General features: G+C 54.9%; 3 protein-coding genes across 4 annotated transcripts in view; 2 read left to right on the top strand and 1 right to left on the bottom strand.

The window, feature by feature from the left end:
- Positions 1-13,089, top strand: part of ACSF2 (acyl-CoA synthetase family member 2) — a 32,149-nt gene extending 19,060 nt beyond the window's left edge. The window contains exons 2-16 of the mRNA XM_005693666.3: positions 102-297; positions 663-791; positions 1,036-1,089; positions 1,392-1,510; positions 1,617-1,782; positions 2,335-2,430; positions 2,563-2,720; positions 3,002-3,093; positions 3,399-3,475; positions 9,896-10,003; positions 11,182-11,333; positions 12,152-12,293; positions 12,375-12,485; positions 12,618-12,686; positions 12,947-13,089. Of these exons, the coding sequence (XP_005693723.2) occupies positions 102-297; positions 663-791; positions 1,036-1,089; positions 1,392-1,510; positions 1,617-1,782; positions 2,335-2,430; positions 2,563-2,720; positions 3,002-3,093; positions 3,399-3,475; positions 9,896-10,003; positions 11,182-11,333; positions 12,152-12,293; positions 12,375-12,485; positions 12,618-12,686; positions 12,947-12,997 (1,720 nt within the window). The 3' untranslated portion in view covers positions 12,998-13,089. The remainder of the gene's footprint in view (positions 1-101; positions 298-662; positions 792-1,035; positions 1,090-1,391; positions 1,511-1,616; positions 1,783-2,334; positions 2,431-2,562; positions 2,721-3,001; positions 3,094-3,398; positions 3,476-9,895; positions 10,004-11,181; positions 11,334-12,151; positions 12,294-12,374; positions 12,486-12,617; positions 12,687-12,946) is intronic.
- On the bottom strand, positions 3,671-9,889 carry CHAD (chondroadherin). Its single transcript, XM_005694162.3, has 4 exons — positions 6,990-9,889; positions 4,807-4,970; positions 4,395-4,540; positions 3,671-4,181 (listed from the first exon to the last, which is right to left on the bottom strand). The coding sequence occupies exons 1-3, from the start codon at positions 7,767-7,769 to the stop codon at positions 4,399-4,401; spliced, it is 1,086 nt and encodes a 361-aa protein (XP_005694219.3). The 5' UTR covers positions 7,770-9,889; the 3' UTR covers positions 3,671-4,181; positions 4,395-4,398.
- On the top strand, positions 14,651-23,850 carry RSAD1 (radical S-adenosyl methionine domain containing 1). 2 transcript variants are annotated; one of them, XR_001919727.1, is made up of 10 exons: positions 14,651-14,896; positions 15,274-15,407; positions 15,513-15,717; positions 18,146-18,511; positions 18,698-18,761; positions 19,162-19,296; positions 19,520-19,574; positions 20,471-20,574; positions 20,754-20,914; positions 23,401-23,850. XR_001919727.1 is itself a non-coding variant. In XM_018064886.1 (10 exons), exons 1-9 carry the CDS (start codon positions 14,762-14,764, stop codon positions 20,869-20,871), a joined length of 1,329 nt encoding a protein of 442 aa, XP_017920375.1. In that variant the 5' UTR covers positions 14,658-14,761; the 3' UTR covers positions 20,872-20,914; positions 23,401-23,850. The 2 variants fall into 2 exon arrangements, 1 of the variants encoding a protein (XP_017920375.1); XM_018064886.1 differs by having other exon boundaries at positions 14,658-14,896; positions 19,162-19,309.

Raw genomic sequence — 24,287 nt, 5'->3', positions numbered from 1 at the left:
CACACGTTGTATGCAACCTGCTTCCTAGCACGATGTGCCAGCCTTTGGTTCCAAGGAGGCCTGGCTTGGTGTAGTTGAACCCATAGCCCCTTTTCCCACAGTTCTGGAGAGCTGGATCACACCGTCCCCTTGCCCGTCGGAGGCTTCAGCTATGTCCAGGGCCACGTCGGATTGCACCTTAGTAACAAGACTGTGGGGCGGTGCCTGGATGCCACAGCACAGAGGATCCCAGACCAGGAGGCCTTGGTTGTCCACCATGAAAACATCAGGTTGACCTTTGCCCAACTCAAGGAGGAGGTGGGTCCTGACTTTGAACCTTCAAAGTGGGCAGGTGCTGGCCCCCAGGTGCCAAGCTTGGCGGAGCTGCAGGGGTGGTGCCCGGCTATGGGGCAGCGTGCTGGGGCTGCCTGAGAATATCAGGAGTGGGGGGCAGGGCTGAGGCAGAGGTGGTCCAGGTGCCTCCTGCGTCAGTTGTTCCTGGGACACTGGGTAACTATGCGTGTCCCCAAGTCCCCCTCCAGATCTCAGGCCTGCGTATCTGCCTGTCCCTCATTCCCAAGTGGTTCTGGTGTGAACCCCTGGGCCAAAGGTTAAAGTCAGAGTCATGGGCTCCTTTCTGCTCACCTACATCTCACCCTCTGTTCCCCTTCTGTTTATTCCAGGTGGATAAAGCTGCTTCTGGGCTCTTGAGTATCGGCCTCCGCAAGGGTGACCGGCTGGGCATGTGGGGGCCCAACTCCTATGCATGGGTACTCATGCAGCTGGCCACAGCCCAGGCTGGCATCATCCTGGTGAGGAGGGGATTGCCTGGCATAGCTGGGTATGCAGGGGGGAGGGCATCATTCAGGGGAGCTCCCTGGACCCTTGGCCCCAGAATCACACCAGTGCCTGGCTGGTTTCAGACCAGCTAGTGCTTTCTCCTGAAGCCCACTAAGGAAGCCTGAAGGTACAGGGTGCTGCCTGTGAGGGTGGAGGGGCTGCAAGTGGGACAGCATCTGCCCAGGACACGTGACGTACCCTCACTGTCTCCACCAGGTATCTGTGAATCCAGCGTACCAGGCTATGGAGCTGGAGTATGCCCTCAAGAAGGTGGGCGCATTCCTTGGGTACTGTGGGGGAAGCCAGCTAGTACCTAGCACAGGGGCCTTCCAGCTGTCACAGAAGGCTGAGAGGGGTGGGGGCATGCACAGGTGACACCCTGAGTCTGTCCTTCTTCAGGCAGTGGGCGGGAGGAGGGGGTGGCTGGTCAGACAGGCCAGTGTGTGTGTCGGGGGTGGCGGCTGTGTGTATTTCGGTGTCAGTGTATGGGAGGGAGAGCAACTGTCAGGACTCCACCACATTCCCAGGCTGGGGCTTCCTGCTGACCGTGGCGGGGGGCTGCCCTTCTACAGGTGGGCTGCAAAGCCCTTGTGTTTCCCAGGCAGTTCAAGACTCAGCATTACTACAACATCCTGAAGCAGATCTGTCCAGAGGTGGAGAAGGCCCAGCCAGGGGCCTTGAAGAGTCAGAGGTGGGGGTGTCCCGGGCTGGGAGGGGTACATCATCCCATATCTTGGGCCGCTCACTCCTTACCCATCTCTGGGGGCCATCCCTCCTGTCATGCTCCCCACCGCCAGGCTTCCGGATCTGACCACAGTCATCTCGGTGGATGCCCATCTGCCAGGGACGCTGCTCCTGGATGAGGTGGTGGCAGCTGGCAGTCAAGAGCAAAATCTGGCCCGGCTCCGGCACACCCAGCAGTTCCTGTCCTGCCATGACCCCATCAACATCCAGTTCACCTCGGTACGGCAGCGATCTCCAGGTCCTGAACCCAGGCTGGCATGCTAACACCTGCCTACCCTGTGACCTGCCCCTGAGAACAAGGAGGCAGCAGAGATCAGGGCAGAGATCAGGAGAGCACTCGTCTCCTGGGGCCTGCCCTCGCTGTCCCCTCTGCCCTGGAAAACATCAGCAACTAGAGTCCTTGTCACATGCTCCTCTCCCCTGGCCCTCTTGCCCCAAGCCAGGGGCAGATGTGCTGAGCCACCACAGGTCAGAGCCCCTCATTTGGCAGATGGGGAAACTGAGGCCCAGAGAGGCCATCTGCTGGTGAGCCTCTGAGCCACCTTATCAGTGGCCTGAGAATAGACCTTCTCTGCCACATTTCTGAATCCTAACACCTGGCACCGTGCAGGCACAAGGCAAATCTCTGTAAAAATGTACTGAGTGAATAGGTGGATCTAAGGCAACAATCTCCGTCTCCTGACTCCCAGTCCAGTGCCCTTCCCTGCCGTGGCCCAGGGTGGGAAGGAGATGGATGAAAGAGGCCAAGCTATCAGCTTCTTGTCTTGTCAGGGGACAACCGGCAGCCCCAAGGGGGCTACGCTCTCCCATTACAACATTGTCAACAACGCCAACATGATAGGACAGCGCCTGAGACTGCACCAGAAGGTGAGGGGGCGCTGGCCCAGCAAGGGCTTCCTGGCACCCTGCAGGGGTGGGGGCTTGCTGGGTTCCCCCTTCTGGCTAGAGGAGCAGGGCTTCTGGCCCCACAGTAGACCCAGCTCCTGCTTCCATCTCCAGACGCCAGAGGAATCGCGGGTAGTCCTGCCCAGTCCCCTGTACCACTGCCTGGGTTCTGTGGGGGGCACAATGGTGAGCTTGATGCATGGTGTCACCCTTATCCTGTGCTCTCCAGTCTTTGAGGGCAAGAAGACGCTGGAAGCCATCAGCAGAGAAAGGTGGGCATCAGTGGGCAGCTATCTGTGGGCTGATAAGATCCTCCTGTTCCTCACTCCTGGGCCCTGATTCCTTTCCAAGCCGTCTCCGCCCTCCAATCAGGAGAAATGGAGACGGGGTAGTGGGAGATTCTCAGGAGACCAGTCCCTCCCTCCAAGGAGCTTCTGCTTATATCCCACAGTGCAGCTGTGGCCCTTACTAGAGGGTTAGAGTCTCGTGGGTGAGAGGAGGAAGTTGCCCTCTACTTCCAAGCCTGATTTTGAGACGCACCTCCCTTATACAGAGGCTCCTTCCTGTATGGGACCCCCACAATGTTCGTGGACGTTCTGAACCAACCAGACTTCTCCAGTTACGACATCTCAACCATACGTGGAGGTGGGATGGGGCCAAGAGTGGTGAGGCCAGGACTAGCCTAGTGAGCTACACAGGTGCCCAATCTTTCATTTAGGGGCAAAAAGGCCACTAAACATGGGTGGGAGGGAAGGAAATCCCCAGTGTCCCTAGACATCAGCCTAAGACCAGCTGCCTAGACATCAGCCTAAGGACAGCTGCCAGGTCTAGAAACAAGTTCAGGGTCGGGAAGCAAAGGGAATGTTATTTCCTAAAAAGGGCTAGAGGTGAATGGGAGTCTACTGAACCTGGAGAAGGTGGGAGCTGTGTCAGCCCTCTCTCCAATTCAGGTGTGATTGCTGGGTCTCCTGCACCCCCAGAGCTGATCAGAGCCATCATCAACAAGTTGAACATGAAGGAGCTAGTGGTAAGTAGAGGCAGGGGCTGGGGTGGGGGCCAGGCCAGGGCTGGGCAAGAACAGATTGCTGGATGTGTTGAGGAGTCCAGCCTGGGTCTCCAAGGAAGACCCTTCAGCTGGCCTTCATTCTAGAAAGCAGATGTGAGAAACTGCAGTCTGACCTCATCAACAGCTCTCAAGTCACAAAGACAGGTGACAGGGGAATAAATATTATACATACATAAATTTATATTTATAGAAATCTGGGGAAGAAATGCAGCATGGGCGGATGTGTGGCAAAGCACCAGTGTCCTGGCAGGTGGGGGCTGGCGGAGTTGAGGGTAGGGGCTTCAGACCCTTCCTAGAAGCAAGGGGTAGGGCAAGGATCTGCTGTTTGTTTCCGAATGACAGGGAAAGGGAAATTGAGAGGAGGATTCTGGAAGGGTGGCCATCCTGATGGTCACCCTGTTCTGGTCCTAAAGGACTTGGGGGTCTTAGCAACAGCTTCTCTGAGAGGAGCTGTGGCTGTGAGGCCAGGCATGCTGGAGCTCTCAGCCTCAAGTGGAGCTGGGTTTGTGCTGGAGTGCCCAGGTGCCCTGCCAGGACATGTCTAGGTGTGAACAGATCTATGTATCAGCAGAGGGTGTTGAGAGAAGATGGGAGTCAGAGGTGAGAGGATCAGTAGTTTCTCCGGCAGAAGGCAGAGGCCAGTCACCAGGACTGGCTGGGTCAGGACCTGTGGTGAGGCAAGGACTGGTGTCAGGACGGCAACAGTCTAGACGATGTTTGGAGAGAATGGTGGGAGTCCTAGGAAGCATCGTTTTCCCCCTTAGAGGAGGGAGCCCCAGTCCTCCCCTCCTTTCCCTGTAAAAATGCAAGCATCTTGGGACACCCTCCTCAATTCCAGAGCCTCCAGAGAGAGAATGGGGCCATGCCCACTGGACCCCACCTGTTTAATGGCGGCCGGCTTTCTTGGACCTCTTAGTGGGGAACTTGCAGCCGCGGAAGGCATCTGTGTCACGAATGTGCTGGCCCCTGAACTTGGCGGGCGATGCACAAGTGGCATCAGGGCGAGAGGTCTTAGCTTCCAGCCACCTGGAGAGACAGAGAGTTGCCGGGGTTGGGGAAGAGATGTGAGAGTACTGGAGGTAAGGACGGTGAACCACGGGGTCAGGGTGACTTTGCTTTAGGGTAGTCTGGAGCTGTCATCTTCATTTTACAAATGGGGGAATGCCCAGCGTCCCCCACCTCCTAGGGAGCAAATCTAGGACATATGCCTAGGATGTCTTAGGGCAGGGTCAGTATGTCTCCACTCCATCCCACGAGGATGGCCTCTAGGGGTACTACTGGGGCCCTCTCACCTCCGAAGGCCCCGGAGCTGGCAGGTACACTTCCAGGGGTTGTTGGTGAGGGTGAGGGTCTCCAGGCTGTCAAAGGGGAAGTTGGAGGGCAGCTGGTGCAGGCGGTTGTTCTCCAGATGGACATGTTTCAGCGTGGTCACACCCAGGAAGGCACTGTCAGAAAACTAGGGAGTAGGGTGGGTGTGAGTGAGCAGCTCAGTCCCAGTGTCTGGCCTCTCCCAGCTCTATGCTCCCACGGGGCAGGGTCCACCCCTGAATGCAGGCAGTGGCACCTGGAGCAGGTTCACAGCGTGACCCAGTTTTCTCAGGTGATCTAATCCATTCGGTCTGTGGAGCTAGGTAGTTTGACTTTTCAATATGTAGATTGCGGGGCAAGGTTAAGTCCCTTGCTCAGGGTGGCACTAGGGAGTCAACAGTAGCTGCAGGGCCACATCCAGCTCCTCTTCCTCTGGCACCGTGCTCTCTGTGCAAACACTGGGACTGGGGAGGCAGCCAGAGTTTGGCCCCAGCGGCCCAAGCTGGCACAGAGTGAAGCTGGTCAGTGTTTGGTGGGATGGGCAGTGGGCCCAGGCTCCCCACAGGCCCCAGGGTCCTGTATGTCCCCCAGCTTTGTCCTCCCTGCTCCCTCACTGCCTGCCAGGCACTATTTGTGGAGCCACCTTGGTGGAGTCTTGGGCCAGGCTGGCTGGCTCCAGAGGAAACATTCTATTGGTGCCCACATCTTGGCCCAGACGTCACGGTTCCTGCCTGGCCTCGCCTGCCCCAAATGAGCCCCTGCTTCCCCGCTCTACTTCCCACTGAAAGGCCACGCTGGCAATAATGGGCCACAGGGGACTGTGACTTCAGCTGGGGAGTGTTCGGGGCTGAAGAAGGGCAGGCTCGGGCAGGCTCTGTCCGCCCAGACGAAGGCTGGTTGCCATCCAGGTACGATTCTGCCCTCATTTCTGTGCCTGCGGTCCAGGGAAGGGTGTGAAGCTCCCTGGTAATCAGACTGCTCTGATGACCGTCTTCCCACCTTACCCTGTTCCCTGCCCAACCTCCTGGGGAAGCCTCTGCGCCAGAGCAATTTTCTAGTCCCAAGAAGGTATTCCACCCTGTCCCAAGGCAGCAGCATCTGGCCAGGCACTGGGCATCAAAGGAGACCAAGTACTGAGGAGGACAAAGTCAGGAGATGGGTCTGGTGACCAGGGTGGGCAAAGGGCAGTGAGTGGTCTGGGGCACAGTGAGGCATGGCCAATCTTTCCTGTGGGGAGGAGACACCTAGGGTCCTTGTGCCGAAGGTTGACGGTAGTGAGTGGCTCTTGCCTTTTCCCCTTCATGGAACCCATGGATGCCATGCCTGCAACCTGGGGCAGGACCCTCATCCATGGTCCCCACTCAGCTGAAATGGCCCTGAGAATGCAGTGGAATGTATGTGTGTGGACTGGGGGTGGGGTGGGGAATCCACCAGGGCCTCTGGGAGGCATGGAGGCGGTCTTCCTCAGTTATGTGCGCCCTGCTCACTCCCCAGCCCCCCACTCCACCTTAGCACTCATGCACACTCCCCACCAGGAACAGGGTCTCTTTGTGGGCCTGATTTGCCCAGCTCCTCTGGAAGGCTTCTCAATAAACAAACCTCCCTTTATGGGGTGGTAGGTTTACTGGAGGCAGGAAAAAAACAGCAGAGGAGGGGTGGAAGGCCCAACAGGAAGAGGTGGCTTCTGCGCACAGCAGGGGGGTTAAGGGCCCTGGATATGCCTCCTGGGGGCATTGGTGGGGCCAGGATAGCCTGGCTCTGTTTATAAGTAGGAATCCTAGGAGGGCAGTGGCTGAGACTAGGGACAGGGACAGCAGGGCAGGATTTGGGGTGGGGATGTGACAAGAAGACTGGAGCGACTTAGCATGCATGCGTGCATTGGAGAAGGGAATGGCAACCCGCTCCAGTATTCTTGCCTGGAGAATCCCAAGGACAGGGGAGCCTGGTGGGCTGCTGTCTACGGGGTAGCACAGAGTCAGACGCAACTGAAGCGACTTAGCAGCAGCAGCAGTGATAAGATGAGGACAGAGCTCCACATCTTGGAGACAGCCACAGGAAAAGGCAATTTTAGGGGAGAGGGGATGGTGCCCAGCTGTGGCCCTGGATCCCTGGGCCTCCTGTCAGTGAAGAAGGAGCCAGGGCACAGCCCCCACAACCAGGAGCTCACCTTCTCCAGGTTGGTGTTGTCCAGCCAGAGCGTCTCCAGGTATCTGCCGAAGGACTGGAAGGCATTGTCGGGAATGCTTTTCAGGGGATTGTGGGACAGCTTCAGCTCCTCCACCACCCTCAGCTTGCTCAGAGCAGCTGAGGGGTAGCTGGACAGCTGGTTCCTGTCCAGGTAGAACTTGGCGAGGTTTTCCACGTCGTCCAGAGCACCGGGCTGCAGGGAACTGAGTGAGTTTTCCGACAGGTAGAGCCAGCGCAGGTCCTTGGCGCCCTGGAAGGCGCCTGCGCGCAGCTCTCGGATCTTGTTGTTGTTGAGCTGCAGGATGAAAAGGTTGACCAGAGGGGAGAGCAGCCCCCGGGGCAGCTCTGTCACCTTATTGTGGTCCAGGTAGAGGTAGGTGAGCTCGGTCAGGTCGTCGAAGGCACCAGCACGCAGCACGCGGATGTCGTTATGGGACAGGTACAGGTAGATGAGCTGCTTGAGGCCTCGGAAGGCGCCAGCGGCCACCTCGCGGATCTGGCAGTGCTGCAGGTGCAGCGACACGAGGTTGGGCATGGCCCGAAATGAGTTGGCTGCCAGCACGGGGAAGTTGTTGCGCTGTAGGTTAAGCAGCTTGGTCTTCTCCGACACCTTGGGGATCTTCTGCAGCCCCACCTTGTCGCAGATGACGTGCTGCAGGTCGCTGTGGCAGTGGCAGTTCTGGGGGCAGGCGGCCAGCGCAGGCAGCAGGCTGGCCAGGAGGCCCAGGCTGAGGCTGAGCAGGAGCACCAGGCGGGCCATGGCCGGGACGTCTGGGGCCGAGGCAGGGGGCAGCGGCAAGTCCTCGGCGCTCGGTCTCCCGCCCTATTTATATGGTGGCCCTGACCGCAGCCGGCAGCCAGAGCCAGCTCCTACGTGGAGCCGGAGGCCACCGGGTTAACTCCCTCCCGCCCAGAGCTGCGCCCCTGCCCTCGACGGGGAAGGGCCCTCCCACCCTGGGGACTCTGCGGGGGGCCGCACTGGCCCCTAAACGCGGCCCCTAGCTCGGGCCCCTGTCTCCCTGCCCTCGCACCCGCTCCCTCCCCACCCCGACCTCCTCTCCGCCCGGGGCGGGGGAGGGTATGGGTGTGTCCAGGACCCGGAGTTTACTCCCGAGTCGGGGAGGGGGGCAGCCCCTGAACTTATTTGTTTGCTCAAGTCTGTGCCTCCACGCCTCCCCCCAGACGCCCTCGGCCGCGTGCCCGGGACCCAGCGAGGGAGGAAGCAGGGCCGGACAGCCGGACGCGAGTCTCGCCGCGGTCGCAGGCCTGCGGCGCTTTAATGGGGCTCTTGTGCGGCGCCGGCGGAGCGTGAGAGCCACCCTGGCGTCGGGCTCCCCGCTCCAGCTGCTCTCAAGAGGTGGAGCTCCTCCCCGCCCTCGACTGGCCCTGGCCTCTCTCTCCCAGCCTCAGGCTGGCTTTCTGTCCCCTGCACCCCCTGTATCCCTTTGCCACGACTGAAGGCAACCAGAAAAGTGGGAACTGGGGGCGAGGGGATGACCCACAGGCCTCAGCAAACACCTAAAGACCACAGGCACGGTGGTGCTGTCTTCCCCCCTCCTTAATCTCCCTAAAATGTCCACATCTCCTCATACCCACCCCACCCTGCGGTGGTCAGGACCCTTTGTGGGGGGTGGTTCTCTCAGGGGGGTGGCCAGAGTGGCGCCAAGGTGTACTTGGCAGAAGCCACCCCTGGGCAGTGGCCCCAGGACTGTAAGGGTGGTGAGAGGGCTGGGTCCTGACAGCTCAGGCTTCACGACCCCAGGTCCTGTGGGCAGGCCTACCCCGGCCAACTGGGTCTCTGTGTGTCTCCTTGAGCCACGATGGAAACAGGAGGGTGGGCAGGAAGAGTCACAGCTCTGGCCCCAAGGCAAGCTCTGGGCTGACTGGTAGGAGTTCTTGTCTGTGTTGGGGGGTGAGAGGAGGAACCAGACCCCAAGTCTTGCCAGACCCCAGCTATGCGTGATTCATGCCCGCTAACACAGAGGAAATTGAGGGTAGGGTAGGGCTGTGGGACGAATAGAGGTCTGATGTCTTTGCTGGCTGGAAGGAACCTAACCCAGCCCCTCTCCCTTCATCCAGCGCTCAGGTGCGGAAGCCTGCCGTCTCCTAAGCCCCTTTCAGCCGTTGCCTCTGGATGGGGGTCATACTTGGGCCAGAACACTGTCTTGTGGTATTCCTCCAAGGCTGACTGCTGGTTTTCTGTTGCTCAGGATGTTCCAACCACTAGAAGGGGGGCTGGGGTGTGTGCCACTGGCTTTGTAAACCCTTGCGTTGGCTGTATTTTTATTTTGAGCAAAACAAATTTACAGGAAACTTTCCAGAATTTGAAGGGGGGGGGCACCCTACCCCAAGACCAGGCATTTATCCTGGGTTTCGAGTGGATGGGGCAGGGTAGGGGTAGGTGGCTGGTATCTGTGTAGCTCCCGTCTGGGCCAAGGCGGACTGGCTTTCTCATCAAATTTATGGATTCTTCAGCTTGGAAAGAAGGGGCAGGGTATGCTATAGCCTGAAATCAGGAAGGGGGTGTTAAGACAGCCTGAGGATGGGGTGGGGAAGCTGAGATGTTGGTAACTGGGAGCCACAGGCTAAACCATGTGGTTGCTGCAAGCAACCGGGAAGAGTGAGAGCCTGGCTGGAAGAGAATGGCTTCCCTGGTCTCAATTTTATTTCAGACCTGGGCTCCCTGCTAGCTGAGCTAGTCTGATTCTATATCCAGTGCCTTTGCCTCCTGACCCCTGACCTCTGCCAAATATGCCTCTTTCCCCACTGTTCAACTGCTTCCATCCCCCACAACCCACTCCCCACCCCAGGTCCTTCCCTCAAAGTAACTTCCCCATCCTTCTGCTCCCCAGGCTCTGTTCCAAACACCCTTTCTGGCTCCTCTAGGTGGCTTATGGAACCACAGAGAACAGCCCCGTGACCTTCATGAACTTCACCGAGGACACTGTGGAGCAGAAGGCAGAAAGTGTGGGCAGAGTCATGCCTCACACAGAGGTGGGCCCCAGACACCCCCCCTCCCACCACTCACCTGGGTGCGGCCCCTGGGACATTTATTGCTTTCAAATAAGAGATCCAAACAGCTCACTCCAGACACTGAGAGCCCCCAGCCACGAGGTCTTCCTGGGCCTGGCCTGGGGCTTTCTCTGTGGGCTGAGGCCTGAACTGGGAAGAGCTGGAACAGTGGCCAGCTGCCAGCTGAACTTTTCTGCAGCCTCCCTTCCTGTCTGAGGTGTGTTTTTGCCAAGCCCACTGTCTGTTTTGGGGCAGCCAGAACAGCCTCATAGAGGAGCCAGAGCACAGAGATTTTTCCTACACAGCTCTTTCTCTCCCATAGCCTCCCCCCCACCCCCCGCCCACCTCATTTCAGCAGATTTCCTCTTTGTGCTTGGCATAAACAGTTTCCCAAATAGCTTCTCCCTCTGGGAGTCCCTTGCATCTTGAAGACTGACCCAGACACCTTTCACTCTCAAATTCCCAGCCTCCAGTGCTGGTGCTTATGCCAGCGTTCCTTGTTTCCCCTCCCGCCTTGGACCTTGCCCCTCTGGGATTACTGCCAGTGTGCTTCCCCTGGGGCCAACCTCTCTCCTCCCTAAAGTGAGTGTGCAGTGACACCAGTCCCTCCCATGTGTCACTCACTGAGAGGCCCGCCTGTGAGGCAGACAGGCCGAGTGCGGTTCTCCCCATTTCACAGATGCAGACACGAGGCACAGGGGCTAAGCTTTCCTTGCCCAACGGTTATGGCTCATTTCTCGACCAGGCTTTCAGATTCTGCCTGTCTGCCGCCTCTCCTGTTCACGTGGCCCTGCTCTGCCACCCTCTTTGGCTTCTTTATTTACTGCTTAGTGGGAAGTAAGAGGAGACTCCCTTCCTTCTGCACAGTTTATAATTCTTTAGCTGGCCTGGCCCCCCTTCTGGCCTCCTTCTCTGAGCAGCTCCCACCCACTCTGTTTCCTCAGCACCTCCTGACTTGGGCCTCAGCTGTTCTTTCATGTCCAGCTCAGGTACCCAACTGGTGAAAGATCTACTCAGCCTGCGTCTCCATTCCTTGGGGATGGGCAGAGCCAGAGGGCTTCATTATAGGGGGAAAGAAGGCAAAGCTCTCCCCATTCCTGAGGCCCCTCATCCTGAAGTGAGAGGGTGGGAGGCCCCAGCCTGAAGCTGCCTGGTCCCAGGCCCAGATTGTGAACATGGAGACGGGGACGCTGACAGAGCTGCACACACCTGGAGAGCTGTGCATCCGAGGGTACTGCGTCATGCTGGGCTACTGGGGTGAGCCCCGGAAGACCGAGGAAGCAATTGGACAGGACAAGTGGTACCGGACGGGGTGAGAAGGCAGGGCAGGGTGGAGCGGTCGGCTGCCAAGGGGAAGCTGGGGGTCCTGAGGCTGAGTTGGGAACACTGAACTAGAACTGGGAGAACCAGTTGTCAAGATAGCCCCTTCACATCTCGGAGACTTAGTTTCAAAAATGTATAAAATGAGGATGATCATATTCTCCAAATAGGGCTCCTGAAGGACCAAACACAGTACAGCTGAGAACTCCTAGGGTAGTGCCTGCAAAATCTGAGCCTAGATTCAGGCAGTCATTTAATTCAACAAATTCTAATTATGCACCCGCCATGTGCTAGCACTGTTCTAAACACTGGTGGTCCAGGGGAAAGCAAAGGGGAGGATCCTGCTATTACTTCCCACATGTCTGATGGAGGGAGAGAGATACAGTCAAGATCATTTCCTACATTCATAAACACAACTAATAAGACAGGGTCACAGGAGAGAGAGTGGCTGTGGTGGAGAAGGGAGATTCTTTTCTCTTTGGTGATCAGAGGAGGCTTCTCTCAGGTGGAAATGTTTGGGCTGAAACCTGAATGGTAAGAAGCCAGCCCCAAAAGGTGTATGCATAGATATGTTTAGAGAGAGAGAGAGAGAGAAATATGCTATAGGTATGGGTTTACTCGGTTTGGTCTGCCTTCTATGTGAGATAGTTCCTCCCGTATGATCCAGGTAATGTCTTGTTCGTGCCATATGTCCCAGAGTCTAGAGTTGCATAAGACATACAGTAGGTTTTTCCTAAGTGTTTGGGAGAGAGTGAGTGAGCCAGCCGGATGAGGCAGATGTCAGAGGCCGCTCCTGGGCTTTCCTTGCAGAGACATCGCCACGATGGATGAGCAGGGCTTCTGCAAGATTGTGGGCCGGTCTAAGGATATGATCATCCGTGGCGGCGAGAATATCTACCCCGCCGAGCTCGAGGACTTCTTTCACACACACCCACAGGTTCAGGAAGTGCAGGTGAGGCACCCAGCCCAGGTGAGAGCCCAAGAGCAGGGGACACAGATGGGGATGTCTGATATCTGTCTCTGACTCTGGAAGGTGGTGGGAGTGAAGGATGACCGCATGGGGGAGGAAATCTGTGCCTGCATTCGGCTCAAGGAAGGGGAGAAGACCACGGCAGAGGAGATCAAGGCTTTCTGCAAAGGGAAGGTGGGAGCCCCAATTCACCCCAAGCATCACCGTGTTGCTCAGTTCTCTAATAACCTCTACCTGCCAACCTGTCAGCCCACTGCCCACCGTGACCCTGCCCAACCTCATGCTTTATCCCCCTCTGGCCTGCAGATCTCCCACTTCAAGATTCCCCGGTACATCGTTTTTGTCACAAACTACCCCCTCACCGTCTCAGGAAAGGTATGTAAGGAGACTAGGGAGGGGCAGGGAAGTTGGAGCCCAGGTGCAGAAGGTCAGGTGGCCCTGCCTGAGCCTCCCAGAGTGATGAGCCAGAGTCTGTTGAGAGGCTGGCAGTTGGGTCACAAGTTTGTCGGCTCCTCCTGGTTTGCCCTGAACTTTCCTGGCTTTAGCCTGAGAAACTCTTCAGTCGCAGGCAAACCAGCAGGGCTTGGACACCCTAGCTAGCTTGCCTAATTCTCACTTCCTTCTCTTTCCTCTAGATCCAGAAATTCAAACTTCGGGAGCAGATGGAGCAACATCTAAACCTGTGAATAAAGGGAGAAGATCCTTCCTCCCTGCCCTTCTCCCACATTCCCCACGTCTGCTCTGCGATCTGGCATAAAGCGTTTCTCTGTGTACTTTGGCTGGTCTCTTGCTGGTGTGCTCTCTTTGCAGCTGCTACAGGATGGAGAAGGGAAGAGACCCAGAGCACTTTAAAACTCCTATTCCTTGTCAACGATGGTGCTAAGCACTTTGGTGTGCATTATCTACTTCATTTAATCCTCGCTCATCCCTTTGAGATATCAACACAATTAGGGTGTTATCTAATCTAACACAATTAGATATCAGCACACATTTCTTTTTCACATTGTTGCCAGATTAGTGCAGCAAGAAGTATTTTTTAAATAGCTTTATTGAGTTATAATTCACCTACTACCCAATTCACCCATTTAAAGTGTTACATTCAATGGTTTTAGTATATTCACAGATATGTGCACTGATCTACAAAGTCAACATAAAAAATGTTCATCACCTCTTAAAAATAAACTCTATACCCTTTAACTATCATTCTACATCCCCCTACCCCCTCATCCCTCCCAACCAAACCAATTTTAATCTTTTTTCTTAGTCAGTGAAACCAGGGCTTCCTTAATGGGCAGTTAAAGCAGGATAAAGCAAGCTGTAGCTTGAGCCAAGAAATAAAAAACAGCTAAGCACATCGATTTCTAGTTCAGAGACAGAAGGAAAAGTTCCTTCTGCTTGCAAGCCTTATCTCCCATTGTTTGCTCCCAGCAGCAGCAGCAGCCTCATCTTTACTTTTTAGAAAATGAACATAAATTTAGGGTGTTTAGAGTGCCGGTCACTGTATACATACAGACACATCCATATCCAGATACATCCAACATTTCCTGTTGAAATCTTCCCAAGAACACAGTCAAGCAGGCATTAGCCCCACTTCACAAAGGCTGAAACTGAAAACTCAGGAAGTTCAGTGTCTTGCCCAAATTTACACAGCTGGAATTAGAACCCAGCTGCCTGATTCCAAAGCCCATGGTCTTTCCACTTCCTGGGACAGTTCTTCGGGTGTCTGATTGTCCAGCCCTTCTTCTGAACCCTATCTGTCCCACATACATCATCTCTGACTCTCCTCACAGCAGATGCCTGGGGTTGGCCCGACCCTGGTGACAGCCTACGCTCCTGACCAAGCAGGGATTTTCTGCCCCTGCAGCCTTCAGTCCAAGTGCCCTCTCCTCCCCCACTGATTCCACAGCCCTTGTAACAGACCAACCTCACAGCACGAAGCACACTGGCCTGGCGTCCAGGAGGTGCTGAATTAAATCGGTTGCCTGTTGTCGCTTGTTGGTTTACGTCTCCTCTGTCTCGTGTACCTGCACTTCGCCCTAATCTTATGCATCTGGATGTCCTCAGCGCCGAAACTCTGAGCCAGGCACATAAAACGTGAAGAAACCTACTGAACGAACTAACAGGTCCTGGATCGATCCAGGAACTCGCTCGCGATGTGGTGCCAAGTGCGGAGCTGCCCCACTTACACCTCCAGCCGCCAGAGAAAGGACGGCAGGGCGGCTGCGGTGAGGGCGTCGGTGCCCAGCAGGTGGCGCTACGCCCCCGAGCCCTCAGCGCGGTGCTCCGTCAAAGGGCGCGGCCACGCAGCCCCAGTCCCTCCGCCGGGGCGGCCGCTCCCCTACCCCCACCCCCGCCCCGCCCGGCTCTGCGCGCACCGTAAGCCCTACCCCGGGCTTCTCTCGGGCTCGCGTCCTGACCCGCGCGACGGGCCGCTCAGCCAAGCGGGCGCCATGGCCCTCCCGCGGTCCCAGGCCCGCGGCTGGGTGAAGGCCGCCAAGATGGCTCAGAGGCGCCGCCGCGCGGAGGACGCGGGAGGACCCCAGGGTCCTGCGCCCGGGAGCCAGCGCGCCGCGCTTTACGTCCACGTGAGTGGGGACGGGAGGCGGGGTGGCGGGAGCGCAGGGCCGCGGGCCCCCGTGGCGCTTGTCACGCCGCGGGCCCGCCTGCCGTCCTTCACCGGCCCGAGACGAGGTCTGGGACCTGTTCCCTGGCGGGGAAAGGTCTTGCCCCGGAGAACTGAAGTCTCTGGTGTGCACAATCTCGTTGACCTTGGCAAGTGATTTCCCTTCTGAACCTCAGTTTTCTCCTACTGAAGTGGGCTTACTAATCCCCTTGGAGAGTTGTGTGGCTAAGAGGTTGACGGACCTCGGAATCAGGATGGGGGTGTGTGCGACTGAACCCTGGAAATGGCCGGGGCAGCCCAGGGTCACCTCTCAGCCGAGTCACATGCCCCTGCCCCCAGTGGCCCTACTGCGAGAAGCGCTGTAGTTACTGCAACTTCAACAAGTACATCCCCCGTGGTGTGGACGAGGCTGCTCTGAGGCGCTGTCTGGTGACCGAGGCTCAGACGCTGCTGAGACTCAGCGGAGTGCGACGGTGGGTACTGGGGGCAGGGTCTTGGGAATTGTGTAGGGCAGCGGAACAGGTTGCAGGCATCCTGGAGGGCTCCCCCACGTCTTCATCTCCATTCTCTTTCCCTAGAGTGGAGTCTGTGTTCTTTGGTGGGGGTACCCCCAGTCTGGCCAGCCCCCATACTGTGGCAGCTGTCCTGGAGGCAGTGGCCCAGGCAACTCACCTGCCTGCAGACTCTGAAGTCACACTGGAGGCCAACCCCACTTCGGCCTCAGGCTCCAGGCTGGCAGCATTTGGGGCAGCAGGAGTCAACAGGCTGTCCATTGGCCTCCAGGTAACCCATCTCACCCACTTTATCCTGGGGCATCCAGGATGTCTCTCATCCAGTCACATTCATTCATAGGGCAAATATTTGTGGAGCTGCTCCTTTGTGCCAGGGCCCTGTAGGCACTGAAAAGTGTGTGATGACACCTACTTGTCTGTTTGAATGCTAGACTACAAGCCCTAATAGGCAGGGATCATGCGTGCCTTTTTGTTCATCCCGGTATTACAAGCAGCCACTACAATTCCTGGCACATAGTAGATGCTTGAAAGATTTACTACCTGACTGGAGACACAGAAGGAGGCAGACAGGTGGTCAGATCATTGCAGCATGATAAAGTCTGCTTGTGAATGGGGTCTCTACAAAAAGGCTTTCAAGAGTATGGCCTGAAGGGCATGTCAGTCTGACAAAATCATGGAAACCTTCCTGAAGAAGGTGATGTTTGAATAAGGAAGAGGAGTCCATCAGAGGAGGGTGTTGAGAGGGAAAGACAGGATTTGGAAGAGCTTGCCTGTTTGGGAGGACCTTTGAGCCATTCCTTGTGACTGGAGAGGCTGGGGACAAAGTTGCAAGCTGGGGCCCAGAAGTCTTCAGCACCAGACTAGGAAACTTGCAGTTTTGCCTAGTGGCGACAAGGGAGTCACTGAAGGGTTTTAAGTGGGGAGAGTAATATGTTCCTCTCAGGTTGGCCCTTAGTATTTCTGTAGCCAGTATCCCCACCCCGACTCCACACACACCCATTTCAAGTACGTGTAGCACTTACCAAAGAGTTTGGGGTCAGGGCTTTTTCATTATGGGACATATTGAAAGGGACACACCATTTCTTCTGGCCTCCAAATACTTACATATCTTGAATCTAATTGTGAGAAAACATCAGGACACCTAAGAGACTTTGTACACGTATGGATAAGAACAGATAACATGAGATCGATCTACCCTGTTAACTTTTTAATGTACAGTACAGTGTTGCTGACTATAAACACAGTGATGTACAGGAGATCTCTAGGACTAATTAAGAGATTTTGGAGGGGGTGGGGTTTGGCCACAATGTGTAGTTTGTGGAGTCTTAGTTTTCTGACCAGGGATTTTGAACCTGGGCCCCTGTCAGTGAAAACGCTGAGTCCTAACCGCTGGACTGCCAGGGAATTCCCTAAGAGGCAGTTTTTAAAACAACTGACCTGTACTGTTCAAAAATGTCAGTATCATAAATGACAAAGGCAGGATGAGGATCTCAACTAACGGAGACTAAAGAGACAGTGACAGCTGCATGCAGTGTGTGACCCCTGATTGAATACTGAATTGGGGTGGGACGAGGAAATCACTACAACAGACATTTAGGGACAATTGGCCAACTTTGAATAAGATTGTGTGTTAGATAAGGGGATTGTGTCCATGTTACATTTCCTGAACTCTGTAATTAGATTGTGGCTGTGTAAGGGAATGTCCTTATTCTTAAGAAATATTTTTTACGTTTAGATAATGATATTACAAGTGCCTACTAGCCTGTGAGCAATGGCTACCATATTCTACTAAAATGTTCTGAATCTTCACTGACCAGTATAGTTGCCACTGACCTCATGCTAGGAAACACTTAGAATGTGAGTATTTAAATTTAATTAACTTCTAAAATGTAAACAACTACATGTGGTTAGTATCTATTATATTGGACAGTGCAATTACAGAACATTTTCGTCATCCCACATGGTTCTTTTAGACAGCATGGTCTATAACTTACTCTCAAAAAATTCAACGTAATAATAATATGTATGTGTATTTAGAGAGGGGGCTCCCGAGATGGTGCTAGTGGTAGAGAACTCGCCTGCCAGTGCAGCAGATGTAAGAGACACGAGTTTGATCCTTGGGTCAGGAAGACCCCCTGGAGGAGGGTATGGCAGCCCACTCCAGTATTCTTGCCTGGGGAATCCGATGGACAGAGGAACCTGACTGGCTACGGTCCATAGTGTTGGAAAGACTTGGACACAACTGAAGCAACTTAGCACATATTACATATTTAGAGAGAGACAAAGCAAAAGTGGCAAAAATGTTAATTGCAACTTTTCTATAAGTTTGAAAATTTCAAAATAAAAAGTAAAATCAAAAAAAGATTGTTGGCTTTGGAGTTGGACAATCCTAATTTCCAGGTCTGACTTCACCATTGTTTGACCTTGGGCAAGCTACTTAATGAACTCCAGTTTGTCATCTATAAAATGGAGCTAGTGTTGGAGGGTTCCAGGCATAAATTAGATACTGCCTAAGAATGCTTTGCACATGGTAGCCCTTTAGTGAATGGTACCCTTGCTACTGGCTTGACCATCCACCTTCCGGCTCCCTGCCATGTCCTGGGTTTTCCCCTGGATCTGTGTCTGCAGTAAGTCCAGCCAGGTGTTTCTGTCTCCCTCTGAGCTGGCCTGCATACTTATACTCCACCCTCTCTCTCCAGTCTCTAGATGACACTGAGCTCCAGCTGCTGGGGAGGACACACTCGGCCAGGGACGCTCTGCAGACCCTGGCGGAGGCCCAGCGCCTCTTCCCAGGGCGTGTTTCTGTGGACCTGATGCTAGGGCTGCCAGCACAGCAGGTGGGGCCGTGGCTCAGGCAGCTGCAAGAACTGCTGCGCTGCTGTGATGACCACGTGTCCCTCTACCAGCTGTCCCTGGAGCGGGGCACCACACTCTTCACCCAGGTGCAGCAGGGTGCCCTTCCTGCCCCGGACCCCGAACTGGCCGCTGAGATGTACCAGGAGGGACGGGCAGTCCTGAGGGAGGCTGGCTTTCGCCAGTATGAGGTCTCCAACTTTGCCCGGAATGTAAGACCTAAAGCTGAAGGTGGGGCCTGGGCGGGCTAAGGCGTGACAGTGCAGTTGTGGCCCTTTGGGGAGAAGGGTGCTTCCAAGGCCTGAGATGGTGGGACATTGTAATCAGGTGCCTCTTACCTGAACAGGGATCGGCCCACCTACTTCCTTCTCCATTGACTGTTCCCTTCCTCCCGACAGGGGGCGCTTAGTACCCACAATTGGACTTACTGGCAGTGTGGTCAGTACCTTGGCGTTGGGCCTGGTGAGTGCCATGAACCACAGATGGGATGACTCAGGAGAGCAGAGTCATGGCTGTGTGCTCTTGCGCCACTTAACCTCCCTGGCCCTCTGTTTCCTCATATGTAAAGTGTGGCAAAAAGTACTACCTACTTTGTAGAGCTCTTACGTATGTGTTTTGAGATGCATGGGATAGTACCTGGCACTGTGGTTCTTGATCTTTAGCATGCATCAGAATTACTTGGACCGCTTGTTGAAACCTAACTGAATCCCAACCGAATTCTGGAATTTCTGGACAGGGCCTGAGGATTTACATTTCTAGCATATGAAATGCTGTTGGTCCAGAGGCCGCGCTTTGAGAACCACTGACTTAACATCTAGCAAACACACAGTGTTAGCTGCTGTTAACCTGTTTATGTTGTCAGGGGCCCATGGGCGATTTATACCCCAGGAGGCCGGGGGCCACACCCGAGAGGCTCGGATCCAGACCCTAGAGCCTGACAGCTGGATGAAGGAGGTGATGCTGTTTGGTCACGGCACCCGGAGACGCATCCCCCTGAGTGAGCTGGAGCTGTGAGCGCTTGAGGGCATTTCACCCAGGCTTCCCCTGTACCCCAAGAACCACCCACCTACACATCTTTGTTTCCTGCCTTGCCCTTCTGCCACCCTGTCCCATGCTGTGTGATCCTCATGAATCCCCCATACACATATCCCAACTAGAGTCTGAAGAATGGGAGAAGTATAAGTCTCCTCTCCAAGACCCCCTATTGGTTTTTCTTTCAGGCTGGAGGAAGTTTTGGCCATGGGGCTGCGCACAGACGTGGGCATCACTCACCAGGTAAGAGGTCTGTTTTACCTGGTAAGAATCACTCTGTCTCACTCTCTCTTCTATACACACACACTCACACACACACCCTCCCATTCCTCTGGCACTGGCAGCTAGAGGTAGGGCCTTGGTCTAGCTGAGACCTGATGGGTGGGAGCACTGGGCGGGAAGGCGATGGTGAGAACCCTCGACCAGGGCTACAGAGACCTGGGCTCTAGTCCCTGTCTACTACACCCTTAGGCACACATCCTTTCACCTCTGAATATTAACTTTCTCAGCCATCCAAGGGAATTGGCTAGATTAAGAATTTTCAAATGTTTTTTAAGCAGAGCTAAAAGCTCAGATAGTATGTGCAACAAAGATCAGTGAAGCCCTGAACTGCTCTAGATGAAATCAGAGCCATAGAACCTGGACTTGTTGAGTTGCTAAGTCACGTCTGACTCCTTCCAACCCCAAGGACTATAGCGTGCCAGGCTCCTCTGTCCTCCACTATCTCCTGGAGTTTGCTCAAATTCATGTTGTCCATTGAGTTGGTGATGCTATCTAACCATCTCATCTTTTGCCACCCCCTTCATCTTTTGCCTTCAACCTTTTCCATCATCGGGGTCTTTTCCAGTGAGAGCTCCAACTAGGGTTGGCCATACTCTGACCAGAACAGGGAGGGGAATGAGCAAAGGAAGACCTGGCCTGGCGGGGAGTCGGATTTGGTTTGGACGTGGAATAGGAGTGAAGGAACCCACCTCCCTGCTGACCCATTGACCTGGTCCTGGTGTACGTGATAGTTTCTAAGATCTCTGTGCTGGACTGGAGCCACCCCTCACTATACCCCCAGGCAGGTGGGCTAGAATAGCCCCTGCCCGCTCCCCACCTTGTGGTTCCTGCACCTCTGCCCCTTCTTGTTTTCCCAGCACTGGCAGCAGTTTGAGCCCCAGCTGACCCTGTGGGACCTGTTTGGAGCCAGCGAGGAGGTGAAGGAGCTACAGGAGCAGGGCCTGTTGCTGCTGGATCACAGGTGTGTTGTGGGGACAGTGGTTAGGCACCCCAGGGAACCCTGACTACACATCTGCAGACCAGAGAGAAGTGAGAAAGATTGACAAGGAAGGGCCTCTGGTGCCAGGGCCTTGGCATTGGCGGAGGGTGAGGATTGAAACTAGTAAGAGGGGGCAGTCACAGCCAGGCCTCTTGTTGCAGGGGTCTTCGGTGTTCCTGGGAGGGGCTGGCTGTGCTGGACTCTCTGTTGCTGTCCCTTCTATCTCGGCTCCAAGAGGCCTGGCAGCAGAGAACCCCCTCTTCCGTGCCCAGAGGATAGCCCCCGGAGGAGAGCCACATGTTCTGCTGCCAGGACTCTGCAGGTAGGCTTTAGGGGCTGGGGTGACTGCAGACATCGCCACTGGCAGGTGCTGTCCTGGTTCTGACCACTGCCCAGCCCTGGCATCCCCAGGGGAATGGCTACAGTGAGGTGGATGGGAGGACTTTTCTGGCCTGAGGACTGGCATCAAGTGCACCCACCACTGCCAGAGAAGCATTACTCCAAAGAAGGGGCAGTAGTTTCTGTGGGTACCTCTCATCAGTAGACTCTAAACAAATCCTGGGTGACAGAAGATTCTGAGAAATAGAGCTCTCAGGCTTTCTGCCCCAACAGGACAGGACAGGACATGGGTGTCCAGCACTGCAGCCTGCTGGACTCTGAGAACAATGGGAAAGATCAGAGCAAGACTTGCCTCAACTCTTTGGGCGGTCAGGGTATGCGTGGGTGTCAGGAGCCTCAGATCTTCCAGAGTGCTCCCCAGGCTTCTCCCTCCCCACTGCAGCCCTTCCCTTGAAAGAGTGAAGATGCGGGGAGCTGAGAGCGAAAGGGGAGGGGAGAATTCAGGAAAGATCAGAGCCTGGTGATTCTCCCCTGGCCTTTTACCTGCAGAAATGGTCGCCTGATTTTATTTAAATAACCTAATAAGCCTGTCTGGAGCCTGTCTTAACTGTGGTCCTCTCCTTTGTCTGGGCTTCAGTGGAGTGTGGGATCCTGATTTGGGGGCTTGAGGATCAGTGTAGAGCTGAGATTCCTTCCTGAACCTCATCATGTGGCTGTGGTCTTAGCTTTTACCAGTTATCCTTGCCTGAATCAGTGGTTAGGTTGGAAGTTGCAAAATGTAAATTTCTGACTCTATCATTCCATCTACATTCAATAACTGGCATGTGTCCTTAAAAAAAAGCTTTTCTTCTCTTTTTTTAAGGGCAGATACTCTTAACCTAATAATTCTATGCAGTGTGGGGAGGCTAGTGGAGAGGAAGGTATTTCCCTTGAAGAGGCAAATAATTTATCATGTCAAAGGGTTCCCTGTTGCCAAAGGTAATTTAGTACCCTCGCAAATCAGGGCATGCAAAGCTCAGCCTCTAGCTGGGTGACTAGGGGTGGGGTTTCCCCACCCCTCAGAGGTGAGCACATGCGTTTCCCATGTGCCTAGTGGGTGCGAGTATCAGGTGTTTTTTGACCTGTGGTAGCATGGTAAGTGTTACCACCTCTCCTTTATTCATGAAATATTCAGCAAGCACTAACTGTGTGCCAGCACTGAGCAGAGAGGGATAAGACCTAACCCAGCCCTCAAGGCACTAACCACCATGTTGACAGACATAAAGAGAGAAACTCCAGGGCTATCAGTGAATGTGTACAGAGGAGCGGGGAAGCCTGCGGTGCCTTTGGTTCTGAGGGACTGACAGCAGGAAAGGAGAAATGCCTTTTTCCTGCTGCCTCCTCTGACCCCAGCATAGCTTGCACGGCGACCTGTGCGTTCTGCCCGGGAGCCTCTTCTCGAGCCTTCTCCTGATGGTGACATTCAAGACGCGAGCACGGGGCCAGTGCAGGTGTGCCGTCAGATAACCTGGGCCCGCTCGGGTTTCTCCCCGCTGCCAGGGCTCGTGCCGCCTGAGGCGCCTGGGCCCTCCCTGCGGGGGCACCTCACGAGGCCTGTGCAGAGGGGCTGAATGGGAGTCCAGTGGGGATGGCACAGATCACCTTCTGTGATTCAGTGCCCGCTCCCCCCCCCCCCCCGCCATCTCCATGTGAATCAGAGTCTCCAGAAGGTGGAGGCCAGGAATCTCGTTTTCAATCGTGGCTCTAGTAGTCAGGCCAGGCTGAGAAACCCCATCCTGTCCTGCCTTCCATTCTGAGAGTTGGGGATCTGGAGAAACAAGGGAAATGAGGCTAGTTCCAGACATGGCCAAGTGGAGTGCGGTCCTTGCCTCTGCATCCAGGCCTTCTCAGGGTCGTTCATCAGAGGGGTTCTCCTCCTGCATGTGGAGGCTTCTGCCGGATTGCCATTGCCTTCTCCAGGGGATATTCCCGACCCAGGGATCCAACCCGGGTCTCCCGCGTTGCAGGCAGACGCTTTACTGTCTGAGCCACCAGGGAAGCCTTGTTGAAAGGCATATGGATACGAATAAGAAGGGTGAACAAACTACTCTGATGAGGTGATGAGAGGAGTTAGAGAAATGTGGTGTGTGTGTGTGTGAGTGTGGTTACAGCTTGCAGGACCAACCTTCCCCACCTGGAGTGCTGGCAGCTTTAGGGCTGACAGTGGACCCACCCCCACCCTCACTGACAACCAAGTAAGGTAAGCCGGACAGCTGTTTTGACTTGCATTTTACATATGGGGACATTTGAAGAAGCCAGCTAAGTTGAGCCAAGTCATATAAGCAGTAAGGTAGTAGACCTGCTGTAACACTTCTGGACATTTAGAACTTTCTGTCACATTGTCGTTTTATTTTGACCATGGGTCAGGTTGACTGACCTGTCTCTTAAACTAGCCAAAATCCTGACCTCTCTCTGGCCCCTCTGCCTCAGGCTTAAAGCTGGCGTCTCTGCCTTGGTGCTTGGTCTCAGTTTCTGTGTTTTCCCTGCTGGAGAACCCACGTGTCCCATCTGTGAGAGACCATCCACTTCCTGGAAAGGAACTGCATCCTGCAAAGAAAGGACTTTTAAGTAATGGGATTGCTGTAAACTGAATGTTCGTGTTCCTCCCGAATCCATACGTGGAAACTTCATCCCTGGAGGCATGGTCTTCAGGGACGGCACTTTGGGAGGTAATTAGGTCATGAGGATAGAGCCCTCATGAAAGGGATTAATGTGCTTATGAAAGAGAGCTCCCTGGCCTCTTCCACCATGCGATGACATGGAGGGAAGACAGATGGCTATGTACCAGGAATCAAGCCCTCACCAAATCTCCTGGCACCTTGATCTTGGACTTCCCAGCCTTCAGAACTGTGAGAAATAAACGTTTGTTCTTTAAGCTACCCAGGCTATGGTATTTTTGTTTTAGCGGCCTGAATGTGCTAAGACAAGGATGAAATAACTTACATGGTAACTTGTTTTATTGTTCAAAATATTTACGAGTATATATTCCTGCTCTGTCGAACCTGGGAAGGGCCAGGAAACTTGCCCAACACAGATTGTAAGAGCCAGTGGGTAGTCCACCATCTCCTCCTGTTGCAGGAAGGGGGACCCCTTCCAGGGCCCGAAACTGGGCTCTTGTCTAACACTCAGAAATGAATTGTCCGAGGAGACACACGTGCTGACGAAGCAAGAGGTTTTATTGGGAAAGGGCGCCCAGGCGGAGAGCAGCAGGGAACCCAGAGAACTGCTCGGCCACAGTGGCATGCAGTCTCGGGGTCTATGGTGATGGGATTAGTGTCCAGGTTGTCTTTAGCCGGTCATTCTGACTCAGAGTCCTT

The sequence above is a fragment of the Capra hircus genome, chromosome 19 (genome assembly GCF_001704415.2).
Source record: "Capra hircus breed San Clemente chromosome 19, ASM170441v1, whole genome shotgun sequence".
Classification (NCBI taxonomy): domain Eukaryota; kingdom Metazoa; phylum Chordata; class Mammalia; order Artiodactyla; family Bovidae; genus Capra; species Capra hircus.
This window is presented reverse-complemented; position numbering and strand designations above follow the sequence as displayed.